Consider the following 18,475-nt stretch of genomic DNA (forward strand, 5'->3'; position numbering starts at 1 on the left):
TTACAATGTGTTTATTACCTGTTGATGAACATTTGGGCTTCCAGTTTGGAGCAGTTATATAAATAAACTGCTATGGATGTTTAATTTTAGGGAACATGTTTTCATTTTTCTAGGATAAATCCAAGGTATGAGATTGCTCAGTCAGATGGTATACGTACATATAAACTGTATAAGAAATAAGCAAACTCTTCCCCCAAGTGATCGTCCTATTTTACACTGCCGTCATCAGTATATGAGAGTTCCAGTTGCTCCACATCCTTACCAACGTTTGATATTGTCATTTAATTGTAGCCATTCTAGTACCTTTTGTTGCAATGATTCATCATGGTTCAGTTACATTTCCTCAATCACTGAAAATGGGACCATCTTCTAGGGACACACTTTTGTGGAGTATCTGTTAGTTCTTTTGTCCAGTTTTCACTGTGTTGTATGTCTGCCTATTGAGTTATGGGAGTTCTTTTGTCAGATATATAAAGTGTTTTCTCCCAGCTTGTGGTTTGTCTTTTTTATTTTCTTAATGCTTTCTTTTGACAAGCAGGAAATTTTAATTTTGTTAAGTCTAATTTATCATTTTTTTCATTTAAGCCCCATGTCTAAGAAATCCTTGCTTTTGCCTATCTAAATACTATAAAGATACTTTTCCTGTGTATCCTTCTACTAGCTTTTAATTTTAGCTTTTATGTTTAAGTCTGTGATCCATCTCCAAAGCAATTTTTGTGTATGGTGTGAGTTAATGGGTTAACTCACACCATTAACTCACACCATTAATGGGTTAACTCACACCATTAACTCACACCATTAATGTGAGTTAATAGTGTGAGTTAATGAGTTTGTTTTTTTCCGTATAAAAATCCACTTGTTCTGACATCATTTTTGAAAAGACTATCCTATCTTCTTTGAATACCTTAGTATATTTATTAAAAATCACTTGACTACATATGAAGATACATTTGGAATTCTCTGTTATGTTCTATTGATCTATCCTTATATTCCAATACTATGTTGTCTTGATAAATATAAGTCTTAAAATTAAGGTGTGAAATCTTCATTCTTACTCTCTTTCATGATTGTCTGGCTGCTCTAGTACCTTCACATTTCCATGTAAATTCTAGATTTAGTTTGCCAGTTTCTACCAAAGTGCCTACTAGGGTGTTTTTAACTTTTGATTTTGAAATAACTTCAGATTTATAAAAACACTACAGGAATAGTAATAACTAATCCCATATGTCTTTACCTAGGTTGACCAATTTTTGTCATTTGGCCATAGGCTTATCATTCCCTCTGTAGCTGTTTGCCAGTATTGTTTTTTGAAACATCTGAGAGTAGGTTGCATTCATTATGCCACTTTGCCCTTTAACAATTAGGTGTATATTCCCTAAGACCAACAATGTTTCCTTACAGAACAACAGCTTCATCTTAGGGGTGTCTGGATTGCCAGTCATACTCCAATATCTTTCATTGTCCCAGTAATGCTCTTTAGATCCCCTGCTCCGGGATACAGGCTCCTCACCATGTTTCCTTAGTCCTCTTTACTCTGCAGTAGTTCCTAGACCTTTCATGGCACTAAGATTTTTGATAAGTGAAGAGCTGTTATTGTGTAGAATATCTCTAAATTTCAGTTTGACTGATGTTTACTCACAATTACATTCTATTTATACATTTTTTACTGAAATAACATAAGTGATGTTTCCTTCTCAGGGTATCATATCTAAAGGTTTGCCCCTTATTGGTGATGTTAATTTTTCTCGCAATTTGCCCCTTATTGGTGATGTTAATCAGTTTGCCCCTTATTGGTGATACTAATTTTTCTCACTTTGTTAAAATACATTTTCTCATTATGTAGTTATTTTTTATTTTGTAATAAAAGGAAGTTTGTGAGGAGCCTGCTAGCATTTTCATGGGGTGATACTGTACTTTGTGAGACTTGATTTCTTTAAACTACTAGTGTTCCAATCTATGAACATGGTATATATTTCTGTTTATTTAGATTTTCTTTCCTTTCTCTCTGCAATATTTTGACGTTTTATGTGTGGAAGTTTTGTACGTATTTTGTTAGGTTTATTTCTAAGTACTTTAAACATTTTAGGTGCATAATTCAGAGGCATTAAGCACACATGCATTGTTACGCAACCATCACCACATCTCTCTTGAACATTTTCATCTTTCCAAATTAAAACTCTATATCCATTAAACAATAACCACCCTCATTTCCACCCTCCCCAGCCCTTGACAATCACCATTGTTTTCTTTCTATAGTTTGACTACTCCTCCATATATTTTTAATGTTATTGTAAATGATGTTTGAAAAAAATTTCATTTGCTAATTGTTGCTCAAATGTAAAAATATAATTGATTATATTGACCTTATGTGACTTTATGAAATCCATATTAATTTTTATAGTTTTTAAATATATTCATTAGAATTTTCTATGATGTTGTTCTGTCATCTATGACTGAAGACAGTTTTATTTCTTCGTTTCTAATCTGTCAGCTATTTATCTATCTATCTACCATCTCTCCTCTATCTATCTCCTTTTTGTAATGATTAGGACTTTCATGGTGATGTTGGGTAGAAAATGTAAGAGCAGATATCTTTTTCTTATATCTATGGGGAAAATATTCCTTCAGATCAGATCAGATCAGTTGCTCAGTTGTGTCCGATTCTTTGTGACCCCATGAATCGCAGCACGCCAGGCCTCCCTGTCCATCACCAACTCCCGGAGTTCACTCAGACTCACGTCCGTTGAGTCAGTAATGCCATCCAGCCATCTCATCTTCTGTCGTCCCCTTCTCCTCCTGCCCCCAATCCCTCCCAGCATCAGAGTCTTTTCCAATGAGTCAACTCTTCGCATGAGGTGGCCAAAGTACTGGAGTTTCAGCTTTAGCATCGTTTCTTCCAAAGAAATCCCAGGGCTGATCTCCTTCAGAATGGACTGGTTGGCTCTCCTTGCAGTCCAAGGGACTCTCAAGAGTCTTCTCCAACACCACAGTTCAAAAGCATCAATTCTTCAGCACTCAGCTTTCTTCACAGTCCAACTCTCACATCCATGCATGACCACAGGAAAAACCATAGCCTTGACTAGACGAACAAGTAAGAAATTCATTGTGACTTTCTCATAGATGCCTTTTTATTAGAATGACAAAGTTATTTTCTTTGTTGAAAGTTTTGAAAATGAATGAGTATTGGTTTTGTCAACTGACTTTTTTATATTAGGGCTTCTCTGGTGGCTCACATGGTAAAGAGTCTGCCTGCAATGCGGGAGACTGGGGTTTGATCCCTGAGTTCGATCCCTGTGTTGGGAAGATCCCTTGGAGAAGGAAATGGCAACCCACTCCAGTATTCTTGCTTGGAAAATCCCATGGATGGAGGAGCCTGGCGGGCTACAGTCCATGGGGTCACAAAGAGTCGGACAGGACTGAGCAACTAAGACTTTTTTATATTAACTGAAATTAATACATGGTTTCTCTCTTTGACTCTGTGTTTCCAGTAATTGTTTTTTAAATGAAGTAACTTTGTACTCCTGGGTTAACCCATTTTGGCTCACTCCCATTTCTATATTGTCTTTTTATTTTGCTCAGTCTAGTTAGCTAGTGTTTAGTGGACCCTGTTGCCTTTTTGATCAGGAGGTCTACTGGCCTATAATGTCCTTGGAGCATACTTGTCAACTGTTTGTATCTAGGAACGTTTGCCTTGTGAGATGAACTAGAAAGTACATCTTACTCTTTATCTTCTGAAAGAGTTTATTTAAAATTGCTGAAGTTTCTTTTTTAAATACTAGATAGAATTCACCAGTTTCTTTTATTTTGGACTGGAGTTTTAATCATGGGAAGGTTTCTGATTACAACTCCAAGTTCTCCAAGAGATTTGGGGCTAATCTGAGTTTTTATTCCTATTTGTACTTATTTTGGTATATTGTCATTTATCATCTTTTTCTAAATTGTCTGGTATGTTCATTTATTTGTTCATAAATTTCTTATTATCATTAACATTCAAAGTCTTTGGTGAGTCCCCTTGTGCATTCCTGGTGTTGGTAATGTATGCTTTCTTTTAATCAGTTTTTTCTCAGTGTTAGCCCTTTCACTTTTCACTTTCTTGCATTGGAGAAGGAAATGGTAACCCACTCCAGTGTTCTTGCCTGGAGAATCCCAGGGACGGGGGAGCCTGGTGGGCTGCCGTCTATGGGGTCACACAGAGTCGGACACGACTGAAGTGACTTAGCAGCAGCAGCAGCAGCGATTTCATTAATTTTTGAAGAATCAACTTTTGGCTTTATTGATTTTTTTATTGTTTGTTTTCTATTTTATTGATTTCCTCTCTCACCATTAGTATTTGCTTCTAATTACTTCAGGTTCAACTTGACATTCTTTTTCCAACTTCTTAAGGTGTAAAATCTTATCTGGAGTGGGGTGCCATTGCCTTCTCCGAATTTAAGCATTCAAGGCTATGAAGTTCTCTCTTAATTACTCTTTTAGCTACATTCCACAATTTGGGGTATCCTGTTTTCATTTCTCATATTTTATGTTTTCTCATTCCATTTAAAATACTATTTAATTTTTCTTACATTTTCTTTTTTGAGCACAAAGGTTATTTAGAAGTGTGCTACTTAATTTCCAAACAGTTGGAGAAGTTATAAATGTATTTTTGTTATTGGTTTCTAACTTAATTCTGTGTAATCAGAAATTTATGGTTTCACTTTTTAAAATTTATTGTGAGTTATTTTATGAAAAGCATATGGCCTGTGTGGGTGAACTGCCATGTACGCTGACACATGTATGCTGTCTTATTGGGTATATTGTTCTACAGATATCCAAGGGTCAAGGGGGTGTTAGTGTTTCTGTTGTTTCTTCACTAAATTTTGCCTGCCTCAGTTAATTGCTGAGAGACAGGTATTAAAATTTCCAACTGTAATTATGGATTTTTCTGTTTTGTCCTCTAGTTCTGTTAATTCTGAAACTCTGATAATTAGGTCCATTCATGTTATGTCTCTTGGTTAATAGGCCCTTTTATTTGAAAGATATTTTTGCTGAGTATAGAATTCCAGATTCACATTTCATTTTTCTCTGCTAGTACACTGAAACTGTCATTCTCCCATCTTCTGTTTTGCATTGTTTCTGATGAGCAATCAGCCATTAGTTTTTATTTCCTCCCTTTTCTGTTTATCCTAAGTTTTTAGCAAGTTGACTGTGATATCAGCAGTCATGGTTTCCTTTGTATTTATTCTGCTCAATTTTCACGTACATTCTTTAATTGGTGTTACTGTATTTTAATCAAATTTGGGGAAATTTTGGCTATCATTTCTTCAAACCTTTCCCCCCAACTCTGTGTATCTCCCTTTTCCTCCTGGAATTTGATTGTATGTGTTAGATCTCCTGTACTTTCCTATAACTTACTAAAGCTCTATTTAATTTTTTGTAGATCTTTATGTCTCTGTTTCAGTTTGGAAATTTTCCATTGACCTGTCAAGTTGACCAATTTTTTTTCTAATTTTATCCAATCTGTTGTTAGTATCATACCATAAATGTTTTATTGGAGATTATATGTTTTAGTTCTTCTAGTTGATTCTTTTACAGTTTCCATCTCTCCTGAGATTACTAATATCTTCATTATACTTTCTTTTGTACACTGTTTACCATACTTTTGGTTCCTTAAAGTCCTGGTCTTCTAAGTCTAACATCTGGGTTTGTTTCTCTTGACCATAGGTTATATTTTCTTGTCTCCTCACATGCGTTCACAGGTGATTTTTTATTGTATACCAGACATTGTGGTTTATACTCTAGATTTTGTCATCTCCTTCTGAAAAGTGTTTTGTTACATCAACTTACTAGGTTACTAGCAGGTCATCTGAAGCTTATGGAGTTTAGGATCCATTTTTGTTAAAGATGTTGCTTCCTCTGCTTTCCTCAAGCAGGAAGCCTATTTATCACAGACAAACAGACCTTCTCATAATAACAGTAACAATTATGAAATTATTTAACCAGTTTTAACAAAAAAAATTGGGGGGAAAAGTTACCTTCCTACACAATTTGTAACTACTTTTGAGTTTTGGTATTGATTACTTTTCAACCTCAAAGGAGCCTGCTGCAGCTGCTGCTAAGTCGCCTCAGTCGTGTCTGACCCTGTGCGACCCCATAGACAGCAGCCCACCAGGCTCCTCTGTCCCTGGGATTCTCCAGGCAAGAATACTGGAGTGGGTTGCCATTTCCTTCTCCAATGCATGAAAGTGAAAAGTGAAAGTGAAGTCGCTCAGTCGTGCCCAACTCTTTGAGACTCCATGGACTGTAGCCCACCAGGCTCCTCCGTCCATGGGATTTTCCAGGCAAGAGTACTGGAGTGGGTTGCCATACTTTCCTTTAAAGATTATTCATTGTTTATAACAAGGAATTTTTGTAAGCTTTTCTTCAAACCAGTTTTTGTTTCTAGCAGGTACCATTACAGGGAAGGTGCTGAAGTGGCCCACCATCTCCTAATCCCTTTGTGAAGAAGCCTTTTCTATCACAGTATAATGATTCCTTTTTCTTTTTCTTCCCAATCTCCAACTCCCTTCCCGTAGCTTTTTTTTTTAGCCTAAGATTGTAGTTATTTCTGTCTCTCTCCTCCTCTACTATGAACTTGTTGCTATAAAGGTTTCCTCTTCATCTGTGCTATTAGTGCCTGGTGGCATCAGGAAAGAAGGAGATTTCCAAAACTGAGTTTCTATCATATTGATGTTCTGAGGTTTGGTGAGCATGCTTGTTTCACTGGTGTGGTTTAAGGGATTTTACAGAAGACAGCTTCTGTGTCAGCACTTTTCTTTGGTCTCTGAATGACCGGTTTTACAGCCTTTCTGCAGCTCTGTCACTCTTCAGAGGACCCAAACAATGCCAGGTAAAAATAAGACAGAACTGTTTGAGACCTACAAGTAATTCTCACTTGTTCTCCCAAAATTCAGAAGCCTGGGGGATGTCACTGTCCAAACGTTTCTGTTTGTGTTTCTGGATGTTCTCTAAAATTCAGATTAGAAGCCCACAGAAATAAGGGGACCAGTCAGAATGGCTGCGATCCAAAAGTCTACAAGCAATAAATGCTGGAGAGGGTGTGGAGAAAAGGGAACCCTCTTACACTGTTGGTGGGAATGCAAACTAGTACAGCCACTATGGAAAACAGTGTGGAGATTCCTTAAAAAACTGGAAATAGAACTGCCTTATGACCCAGCAATCCCACTGCTGGGCATACACACTGAGGAAACCAGAATTGAAAGAGACACGTGTACCCCACTGTTCATTGCAGCACTGTTTATAATAGCCAGGACATGGAAGCAACCTAGATGTCCATCAGCAGATGAATGGATAAGAAAGCTATGGTACATATACACAATGGAGTATTACTCAGCCATTAAAAAGAATACATTTGAATCAGTTCTAATGAGGTGGATGAAACTGGAGCCTATTATACAGAGTGAAGTAAGCCAGAAAGAAATACACCAATCCAGTATACTAATGCATATATATGAAATTTAGAAAGATGGTAACAATAACCCTGTATACGAGACAGCAAAAGAGACACTGATGTATAGAACAGTCTTTTGGACTCTGTGGGAGAGGGAGAGGGTGGGATGATTTGAGAGAATGGTATTGAAACTTGTATAATATCATATATGAAACGAGTCACCAGTCCAGGTTCAATGCAAGATACTGGATGCTCCGGGCTGGTGCACTGGGACGACCCAGAGGGATGGTACGGGGAGGGAGGAGGGAGGAGGGTTCAGGATGGGGAACATGTGTATACCTGTGGCAGATTCATGTTGATATATGGCAAAACCAATACAATATTGTAAAGTTAGAAAATAAAAATAAAAATAAATAAGGGGGCTGTGGTCCCGGTGTGATGCCCTTAAGCCCCGTCTCAGTGTGTCTTGCCTGTACCCTTGTTGCTTCCCCAATCTTGTGGGCACGTGACCAGTGGCCAAAGAGAAGCCCACAGTGATAGATCAGGCTTTCTAGTCCCTGACTCTTGAGGCAGAGAAAGGAAAAGACTCGTTCTTGTGGGGTCACCCAAGGGACCAACTGAATAAAATCTCGTATCCTCTGTAGCTGCTGCTGCTGCTGCTGCTAAGTCACTTCAGTCGTGTCCGACTCTGTGCGACCCCATAGACGGCAGCCCACCAGGCTCCCCCGTCCCTGGGATTCTCCAGGCAAGAATGCTGGAGTGGGTCGCCATTTCCTTCTCCAAGGCAAGAAAGTGAAAAGTGAAAGTGAAGTCGCTCAGTCGTGTCCGACTCTTAGCGACCCCATGGGCTGCAGCCTACCAGGCTCCTCCATCCATGGGATTTTCCAGGCAAGAGTACTGGAGTGGGGTGCCATTGCCTTCTCCGATCCTCTGTAGAGCTGACGTTAATAAGAAAATGCACATCTTAATGCTTCTCCTGGCATAGCGGGCAAGCGCCCTAAACCCAGTCTGCAAACGGTGACATGGAACTCGAACACCAGGGCAAAGTTGACTTGTACTTGTGTTTCTTTATTTGGCAAGTGTAGGCATTAGTTTTAGTTTAATCAGCAGTTAACGCCAGCTCACAAAGAGAGAGAGAGAGGTGGGTTGGGTGTGTATTGTTAGCACATGTGCTTGCCTATTTAAACGATGTTTAAGGAATTCTTGACCCAAAGAAATAATGGCCCATGAGCTTGAAAGAAAGGGCACCCGGCTCTCACTGACACCAGAATCGCCTGTTTTAGATTATTTATGGCTCCAAGTTCTTTTCTTTGAAAAAGAGATTTTCTTCAGGGGCCAGGAAGACAGCAAACGAGGGAGAGAGCCAGAGGCGGCTGAAGAGACTGTGTCCTGCCAGACCCATTGTCTCCACTGTCACAAGCGTCCGGAGTTTCCATTTGTGAGAAAGCTAAGATAGGGATTCTTAAGTCCATTTGGTGAATTTGGACACAACCCAGATTTCACTGGGGGATGGTTTAAATCAATGTAGGGTGGATGACAGGTGGGGGGCTGATGGCAGGTTGCAGATTTGCTGGAAAGCAAGCAGATCACAGGCCCGAGGCTCCTGCTGAAGCTTGTTGTGGGAGCACAACACCCCATGTGCTCCACAGTGGACGGCAGCCCTGATATATGTGCTTTAGCCCACTTTTACTGTCTCCTTGGAGCATCCTCAGGGTCACTTTAAAAAGCATCTATCTGCTTAGAATGACTGACCTCATCAGCCAAAGGCAGGACTAACAGGTTTTACTGAAAATAATTTAGCACAGACTCCAAAGGGGTGTGTACAGGCTATTCCCTCCAGGCTGGGAAGGTTGGACTGTGGGGCAAGAGGGAGGGCTGTGCTTGTGAGAGTTTCCTTCTGTGTCCCCCATATTTGTACACATGGTCTGTGCTGTGGAGCAATGATGAGGTCACTCCTCTGTCGTGTAATGAGCACTTCTGACTGTACAAACTCTTTGAGGTCTGCCTGCCTCTTTGGCATCCTCTCCATTGCCTTTCTCCATTTGAAAGAATTCTCTCCTATCGCTTAATAGTAGAACACAGTTTCCAAATGGTCATCATCTTCATAGAAGCCTTGCTTGCAAACAATGGAAGTTAACAGAGGTGTAATGTTTCCAATGTAGTTTAAGACCAAGACGGAACACATCGACTGTTAATATTCTGTGTGTATTTGAACATAGGCATGAACATGTACACACCTATGTGTATGCTTCATGTTTTTCAATCCATCTTTCATACTCAACTAGTCCTTCATACTCAACTAGTTCCATTCCCCCCCTCTCTCACCCTGCCTTAGAGATGCTGATTTTTTTTTTTTTTTTAATGAATAAGCTCTATAGTTTAGGTCAATTTTAAATTCACAGAAAAACTGAACAGAAAGTATAGAGAAAGCTCAGGTACTCGTTCCCCCCATCTCCACATACAATTTTCGCTATCAGTGACGTCTTGTGTTAGTATGGTGCATTTGTTACAGTTTATAAGCCAGTTCAGTTCAGTTCAGTTGCTCAGTCATGTCCGGCTCTTTGCGACCCCATGGACTGCAGCACGCCAGGCTTCCCTGTCCATCACCAACTCCCAGAGTTTACTCAAACTCATGTCCATTGAGTCAGTGATGCCATCCAACCATCTCATCCTCTGTCATCCCCTTCTCCTCCTGCCTTCAATCTTTCCCAGCATCAGGGTCTTTTCAAATGAGTCAGCTTTTCGCATCAGGTGGCCAAAGTATTGGAGTTTCAGCTTCAACATCAGTCCTTCCAATGAATATTCAGGACTGATTTCCTTTAGGATGGACTGGTTGAATCTCCTTGCAGTCCAAGGGACTCTCAAGAGTCTTCTCCAACACCACAGCTGTAAACCAGTCAGTATTGATACATTATTATTAACTGAAGTCAGGAGGATCCCCTGGAGGTGGGCATGGCAACCCACTCCAGTATTCTTGCCTGGAGAATCCCATGGACAGAGGAGCCTGGCCAGGCTATAGTCCATGGGGTTACAAAGAGTCAGACATGACTGAAGTGGCTGAGCAGTAGCAGCATGATTTACGATAAGCTTCATTCACTCTTGGTGTTGCATGTTCTCTGGTTTGCACGAATGTATAATAACATGTATCCACCATTAAAGTATCATTCAGAGTAGATCCACTGCCCTAAAAATCTCCTGTTTTCCTATTCACCAACCCCCACCACCAACCCTTTGGCATTCATCTATGTTCTTACTGCTCCATAATTTTGCTTCTTCTAGAATGTCATAGAATTGGGATCATACAGTATGCATGCAGCCAATTCAGACTGACTTCATTCACTTAGTAACATGCATTTAAGTTGCCTCCATGTTTTTTTTTTTTCATATCTTTTCTTGATCGCTCTTTTCTCTTCAGGGCTGAGTAATATTCTATTGCCTGGATGTGCCATAGTTTATTCGTTCACTATGGACATTTTGGTTGCTTCCAAGTTTTGGCAGTTATGGATTAAGCTGCTATAAATGTCCGTGTGTGTGTTTTTGTGGGCTTCCCAGATGGTGCAGTAGTAAAGAATCTACCTGCCAATGCAAGAGACACAGAGATATGGGTTCAATCCTTGAGTTGGGAAGATCCCCTGGAATAGAAAATGGCAACCCACTCCAATAGTCTTGCCTTGGAAATCCCATGGACAGAGGAGCCTGGCAGGCTACAGTCCATGGAGTTGAAAAGAGTCAGACATGACTGAACACACACACATAGGTTTTTGTTTGGACAGAAGTTTTCAGTGCATTCAGGTAGATGCCAAGGGACAAGATGGCTAGCTCACCAGATGCTGGATTTAACAAGAAAAAAAAAATCCTTGGGGATAATTTCAGTGTGCTCACGGATCGTGTGTTTTTCCCAGAGACGACTACCATGAGGATGGATTCTGCCAGCCTTACCGGGGAATTGCCTGTGCGCGTTTCATTGGGAACCGGACCATTTACGTGGACTCTCTTCAGATGCAGGGGGAGATTGAAAACCGAATCACAGGTAGGAGTGCAGTCCTTTGTTCTGAGACACTGAGCATGCATGCAGCTGCCTGTCGCCCCGATGGTGTGTTTTCAGTCTCATTTGTGTATTTTGTCCCTTACAACCATGGCCAGTGAATCCTTGTGCCATGTCTCCTGCAAGAGAAAATCAGAGGCCTTTATCAGAAGTGGTTGCAGTTTATCCTAAAATATTCCTCTTTGTATATGCAAATTAGCAAGCGCAGTCTGCTTGGAGTGGACCAACGCGCTGACTGCAGTCAGGCGAGCGGTTCCCAAGCCCTGCGCCATCTTGTTTCCCTCCACTAGCCACATGGCCAAGCCAGCACTTGTGATGTTCAGTCTCGGTTCTGCCTTTCCTAGCTCTTGTGCCTTCTCAGAGTTACAAGGATCCTGGCTTGGGTACAAAGTACCTGGGCCAGATTTTAGGTACTGGGGACAGAGGTTCCAGGCCATCAGCTGTACCCTAGGGACATTGCAGTGAACTCAGACCCCCATTGGCCCTTGGTTTCTGGGCACAGTCAGGTCTTTGGTTACCTGCTCCCCCCCCCGCCCCGTATGAAAAGTGGTTCAGATCCTTTAGGAGTGAACATGCTCGTTTTCCGTCATATAAGAAGTTGATGTTAAGAACTTCCTGGGGGAAACTCCTTAAGAAGTGAGAAAATGAATTACACCAAGGCCCTGAAAAGCCCTCCCCCCAACGGCTCTGCTCTCCTCACAAACCCCCACATTTTCTCCTTAGACTCTAAGGAGAATCTGGTGAAGATGGCAGGTGTCCCAGTTGAACTAGGTTCTCTGCACAGTGATTCTTGACCCAGGCTGATCCCTGATGTGGGCTCCCTGGAGATTCTGGAGGGATTTGCAGAGGGGCTGGCAAGGCACTGCCCTGTAAGGGTACAAAGGAGGACCCCAGGTAGAAACTCATGCAGGTGCCACTGAATGTTCTTCTAAGTCCAATTTGACCCTGGCTTTGTCTTTCGCCCTCAGTCTGGAGGGCCTGCCTGGCCCATGGCTACAGAGACCCCTGAGGACACGGTCAGGTGTCCAGTGAGAAATGGAAGGGCAGTAATGGGACTCCGAGATCCTGGAAGGTGCTGTAATGGTCCAGTGGGCACATGTTTTGAACTTGTTTGTATCTCTCATTGGAAAAGCTCCCTATGCCATTTAAAGCAGAACTTCTTGAACTTTATGATCACAACCCATAGTATAAAGTTTATTTTACATCGTGACTTAGTATCCATATATATCTGCTTCATAGAACTGAAATGGGTTACAGGAAACAACATTTGCTTTAACAAAGGCAGTGCAAGCTAATTTTTCCCTTCAGTTTTATTTCATTAATGAAAAAACTTGGTTCCAGCCTTAATATAAACCATGTACTCTGACATCCTCTGTTCCATTCTCATCATCGTTTAAAATACCAGCCACAGACTCCAGAATTAATTGTGTATCCCACTAATTAGCAAACACTGATTCAAGTCACAGGGCTGTCTCTCCGTTGTCTCTTCAGGAAGTTTAAAGGATAACAACTCAGATATCTAAGCAGACTCATGCTATAGCATTTTTTTTAAAGATAAAAGTTTAGAAGGAGGGTTCTCTAGATTTGTGTATTTTTGAAAATGTAAATGTGAAGTTGCTCTAGACTGACTGATGGTTTAGAAACTATGTTGGTTGTGGAGACAGTCTGTTTGAAGAGAATGCTTGTCAGAACGAGTTCCAGGGACACTGGAAGCTTCCCAGAAATGAGCCCCAGAACCATCAAAGTGATGTGCTGGATGTAAACAAAAACAAGCACATGGGTTGTTGGCTCTCTGTGATGCCTAGAACCATCTTTCAGAAATAAGTCCTCACGTGATGGGCTCTGGGACGGGGAGAGGAGCAGTCCTCTAAGGGGCGGCCTTCACATCCTCTTAGTTGATAGCCCTGAAGCAATGCCACCTCTGGCTTTCTTAGGCCTTTCGCTGCCTGGGGGTAGAGGTCAAAACTGGTGACAGATCTTCTGGGAGTCAGTTGTCAGCTCACATGAGGAGACTGAACTGGGTTCAAACCCAGTTCGCCAGCCAACCCTAAGAGACCCTGCACCTCAACCTCTTACCTGTCTGTTCCGCAATTTTAATATTGGCCAGAAGGGACGGAAGGCTAAGGATGACATGACGAACACGCTACAGAGTTCCCAGCAGCCAGTGCTGCATGCGGTGCATGGAGACAGCCTATTACCAGAGCCCCCTGGACCAAAGGGGCTGTTTACCTTCTGCGCTATTTTATAGGCTCCGCATGGGTTTCCATTTCCCAAAGTGTGGCCTCAACAAATCACTTGACAGATAGAGACCCAGGTACAGAAAGGACTGAGTGACTGCCAGTCCTGTGGTAAATGAAAAGGCTGGGCCAGAACAGGGCTCCCGTGCCAGCTCACCTAACCCAGTGCCAGCCATGGGTACCTTGCTGGGTCTTTGGAGGGAAATGGGTGCCAGCAGTGCCACCTGCTGGCCGCACTAGGCACGGCACTACAGGTGATGGGTGGAGCTGAAGTGTCCCAAGGACCAAATTCCAACCTCTCTAGGTTCTCTCGCCTTCTCTCAGCAGGGAGTATAGGCACAGGAACCTCTCTTTCTCTAGCTGGCCAGGGTCAGATCCTTATAATCAGGTCCTACACAGGTCAAAGTGGGGTGGGCACAGATGGGGCAGCTGATGCTTTCCTTTGAGTGCTGACTGCCACAACCCGGAGGAGAGGGCCCTGGAGTGCACACCTTCCCTCCTGCCACTGGCAACTCTGCTCCCATCCACCTGCCCAGACTTGGTCTCTGCAGCCCCCACCCCTTTCCTTTGTCCATGCAGGTGTCAGTTCTTCCCATCAAGCCCCACCCTGTGATGTCTCGCCCCTAAAAGCAAGCCAGCCGACCTGGGCTCCAGACACTCCTGTGATGGCTTGCTTCTCTGCTCTCCTTCACAAAGCCCTGCCACTCTCCCCGCTTTGAACCTCCTCTGGTTGTTTCTGGGCTCTCCCCAGACTCCACCGGAAGGAATCCCCACTATCCACTCCCATTGTCATGGACTCCTTCTTGGGCCACAGGTCACAGGGCTGGTTGTTCATCTTTCTGGCTCTCTGTGTTCATACCCTGGGTCGTCCACTCCTTGGCCAGGCCTCCGTTCTGCACGCAGGCTCCAAGATGTCAGGAAGACCAAAGCTCCGACCTTATGCCTCTTCTCCAACCTCTCCTTCTAGAAGCCACTCAGCCCGTGGCTTCGCCTACCACCAACTGGCAGAGCCGGTTCATAACAGGACCTAGGAAGTGGTTTTGGGTCTGGTACCAGAATCTTTCTGCCTTGGAAGTAGTATCTAGGTGGATGAGATCTGTGGCCCGGTTTTCCTCCTTTCTTGTTTCATTTTTGATGTTCGAAAGGGAAGCCCTAGGACCAGGGCCTTTCTGTGTCAGTTGCAAATCTGGGCGGCCCATGTGCTCCCTGGGGTGCTGCTCTCCTGAGAGCCACTCTGGGCCAGCAGAAGGCAAGCCGGAGGGCTGGGGGTGGGGCACAGATGAGAGATGGGGGCCAGGGTGCCGGGCAGGGTCGAGGGCCTGGACCGAAGATGGGACCAGGGGCGCTGGGCAGGGGTGGCCGTGCAGGGTGTTTGCCCCGAAGCAGGACCCACCCCACCCTAACTCCGACCTCGCCTCCTCCGCAGCCGCCTTCACCATGATCGGCACCTCCACGCACCTGTCAGACCAGTGCTCGCAGTTCGCCATCCCGTCCTTCTGCCACTTCGTGTTCCCGCTGTGCGATGCGCGCTCCCGGGCGCCCAAGCCGCGCGAACTGTGCCGGGACGAGTGCGAGGTGCTGGAGAGCGACCTGTGCCGCCAGGAGTACACGATCGCGCGCTCCAACCCGCTCATCCTCATGCGGCTGCAGCTGCCCAAGTGCGAGGCGCTGCCCATGCCTGAGAGCCCCGACGCCGCCAACTGCATGCGCATTGGCATCCCAGCCGAGAGGCTGGGCCGCTGTGAGTCCCCACGCGTCCTCCTCCAGGACCTGGGTCCTGCCTCTTAGAACCTGGGGACCCCATTCCAGCCGTCCAGGAAAGTCCCACAGACCCGCTCCATTCCGGTAGGGCAGCCCCGGGGTGCAGACTCCCTGTCATCTAGTTGCCGGCGCACAGCCCTCCTGACGCTGCCTGTCTGTGGATCCCCAATAAGTCACTCTACCCCAGTGAGCCGCACACTTAGCTTCTCCGACAGGAGGACTCTGGGCCTACCGCCAAGAAAGGAGCTTAGGGGAAAACAGCCCCCTTCCAAGCCTTCCCTGTGGTGCACAAGCATCTCTCAGCCCCTGACTGAGGATGATGGTGCTCCTTGAGAGGAGCCGACCAAGAAAAGAGGTCGACTTCCTCCCAGACTTGGGAAATATTCACTTCCTTGGTGAGGCTGGAGTTCCCTAGAGCAGCAGGGCTCCTCACCAGGTGGCCAGAGCCTGGTCTCCAGACCCACTGCACCATCCAAAGCCTGGCATCTCAGCTGACATCATGAACCTCCTGGCAAGTTGCTTAAATATCAGTTTCCTCATATTACACCATGATAATAACTACTGACCTCAGGAGCTGGAATGAAGATTAAATGAGTTAATATTTAGAGAGTTCTTAACACAGTGCCTGCACACAACAAGCACAGTGTAACTGGTATTCAACAAACACACATGCCAGGTGTGACTCAAAGTGACCCTGGGTCTCCTCTGGGAGTGGAGTGGGCTCCCAGGGGGGCTGGGGCTCTGCTCACAGCAGGCTGAGCCCTGTCCTCACTGAGTTTGGGGGCCAGGTCTGGAAGTTTCTCATCCCTCCTGTATAGTTTGGTTTTGTTTCTAATGCAAGTGAACGTGAGGTTAGGGTTGACATCGTCATTGTAGAGGGGGGGGTGCCTGCTATTTCAGGGTCATAAACTTCTGACCAGGTTCTTCCCCACATATGTCCCTGGTGCATCCATCCATTTAATTTGTGGGCTTGAGGACTTCTTTTCTTGGAAGTTACCTCCAATCCCTTGGTCTTTTGGAAATTCCGATTTGGCGAGGTGGTTTGGTTATTACTTTTTGGAATAGTTGAAGACAGGTGCTCCCTGGACCCACAGAAGAGGGCTGCTTCCTCTTAACTTTCGGGCTTCCTGACAAACCTTCTCTCTCAGACCATCAGTGCTACAATGGCTCAGGCACGGATTACAGAGGGACGGCAAGCACCACCAAGTCGGGGCACCAGTGCCAGCCGTGGGCCCTGCAGCACCCCCACAGCCACCACCTGACAAGCACCGACTTCCCGGAGCTCGGAGGGGGGCATGCCTACTGCCGGAACCCTGGAGGGCAGATGGAAGGCCCCTGGTGCTTCACGCAGAATAAAAACGTACGCATGGAACTGTGTGACGTACCCTCTTGTAGTATGTATTCTCTCTTTTTTTTAAAATGTTGACTGGGGGGTGTACTTTGTGATGACATTGTACCAGGAGGCTGGTAGCTCTGGGATTCCCCCACCCACCGTGTTTCACCACCATGATTATTTGTTTTATGTAAAGTTGTGGCTGGTTATAAAAGTAATACCTGGTCATTACAGGCCTTTTTAAATTATAGAAGAAAAAAAAAAAAACTAAAGAAGAATGTGCAAATCACCTCTAGTTTCACCACTCAGCAGAGACTGCTGTTTACATTTGGGGGCCCTTCTGTCATTCCATGTGTGGTCCTGGGATATTCAGTTTGGCATCTTGTTTCTCAATGAACACTGTCAAGCATTTCCCACTATTAGTGAAAATGCTTCCCATTACAATTACAACCAGCTTCTGAGACCAGCATCCGTGCTTGGGGTGCAGCCCTCCTGTTCCTCCTCCCTCACCTCCCACTCTGCTCAACTGTTTCACGTAGACTTAGCAGAGTGAGGAGAAAATAGAACTTAAATCTCTTGTTTTCCCCGAAGTTTCTCTCTTAAAGTATGACTAGAAGAAAAGTGTGTAGTTCATGGTAGCAAATTTTACAGACGTCGTTATCTCTGGGCTTGCCAGGTGGTTCAGTGGTAAAGAATCCGCCTGCCAACTCAGGAGCCACAGGGGATGTGGGTTCAGTTTCTGGGTTGGGAAGACCCCCTGGAGAAGGAAATGGCAACCCACTCCAGCATTCTTGCCTGGAGAATCCCATGGACAGAGGAGCCTGGCGGGCCACAGTCTCAAAGAATTGGACATGACTGAAGTGACTTAGCATACTTGCAAGATGTTTTTACAGTGAGCAGTTATTATTTTTGTAATTAAAATTTAATCAAGAGATAAAGAAATATGTATGTTCTTTCCTCTGGCAATGCCACAGGAATTTTACTTTGCAGAAATATTTGCACTGAAACAGGCAGAAATGCAAGGGTATTTGTTGCAGAATCACTTCTGAGAGCTAAATAAACAGGCAGTTGTTCACCAACAGGGGATGAGGCAACAGTTCATCTGTGCCGAGGGACAGTGTGCAGTTCTTGATGAATGGCTGGCACTGTGTGTTCTTCAAGAAACATAGTCTGGTATATTGTGTTGTTGTTGCTTAGTTGCTAATTTGCGTTCAACTCTTTTGTGACCCCAGGACTGTAGCCCGCCAGGTTCCTCTGTCCATGATATTTCCCAGGCAAAAATACTGGAATGGGCTGCCATTTCCTCCTCCAGGCAATCTTCCCAACCCAGGGAACGAACTTGCATCTCCTGCATTGGCAGGCAGATTCTTTACCACTGAGCCACCAGGGAAGCCCTTCTGGTCTAGTATATTATTCTAACCACAAAACCAGGAGCAGGAAAATATGGATGATATGATTCTATTTTAAATGAGCTCTATTTAAATTCTATTCTTAAAAACTGTATGAGCTGCTTCTTCTATTTCAAATTAGTTGAATATTGGTTTATTCATGAATATTATTTCATGTTCAACTTAAATATATACATCAAAAAATAAGTGAATACCAACCTGTTAGCGATGGTATGAAGTGAAAAGTGTGCATGCTCAGTTGTGTCTGACGTGACCCAGTGGACT

The 18,475-nt window shown here is 44.0% G+C and overlaps 1 protein-coding gene across 2 annotated transcripts in view; it reads left to right on the top strand.

Annotated features, from left to right (window-relative positions):
* Positions 1-18,475, top strand: part of ROR2 (receptor tyrosine kinase like orphan receptor 2) — a 236,213-nt gene that overhangs the window by 212,293 nt on the left and 5,445 nt on the right. Inside the window, exons 5-7 of one of the 2 annotated variants that reach the window (XR_003512358.1) lie at positions 11,329-11,456; positions 15,135-15,449; positions 16,618-16,829. Coding sequence is in view for 1 of the 2 variants with exons in the window: in XM_027550351.1 (XP_027406152.1) it covers positions 11,329-11,456; positions 15,135-15,449; positions 16,618-16,863 (689 nt within the window). In the remaining variant the exon portion in view is untranslated. Of the gene's footprint in view, positions 1-11,328; positions 11,457-15,134; positions 15,450-16,617; positions 16,864-18,475 lie in introns of both variants that reach the window. The other variant, XM_027550351.1, reaches the window with a different exon arrangement.

Source organism: Bos indicus x Bos taurus, chromosome 8, assembly GCF_003369695.1.
Source record: "Bos indicus x Bos taurus breed Angus x Brahman F1 hybrid chromosome 8, Bos_hybrid_MaternalHap_v2.0, whole genome shotgun sequence".
In the NCBI taxonomy this organism is placed as follows: Eukaryota; Metazoa; Chordata; class Mammalia; order Artiodactyla; family Bovidae; genus Bos; species Bos indicus x Bos taurus.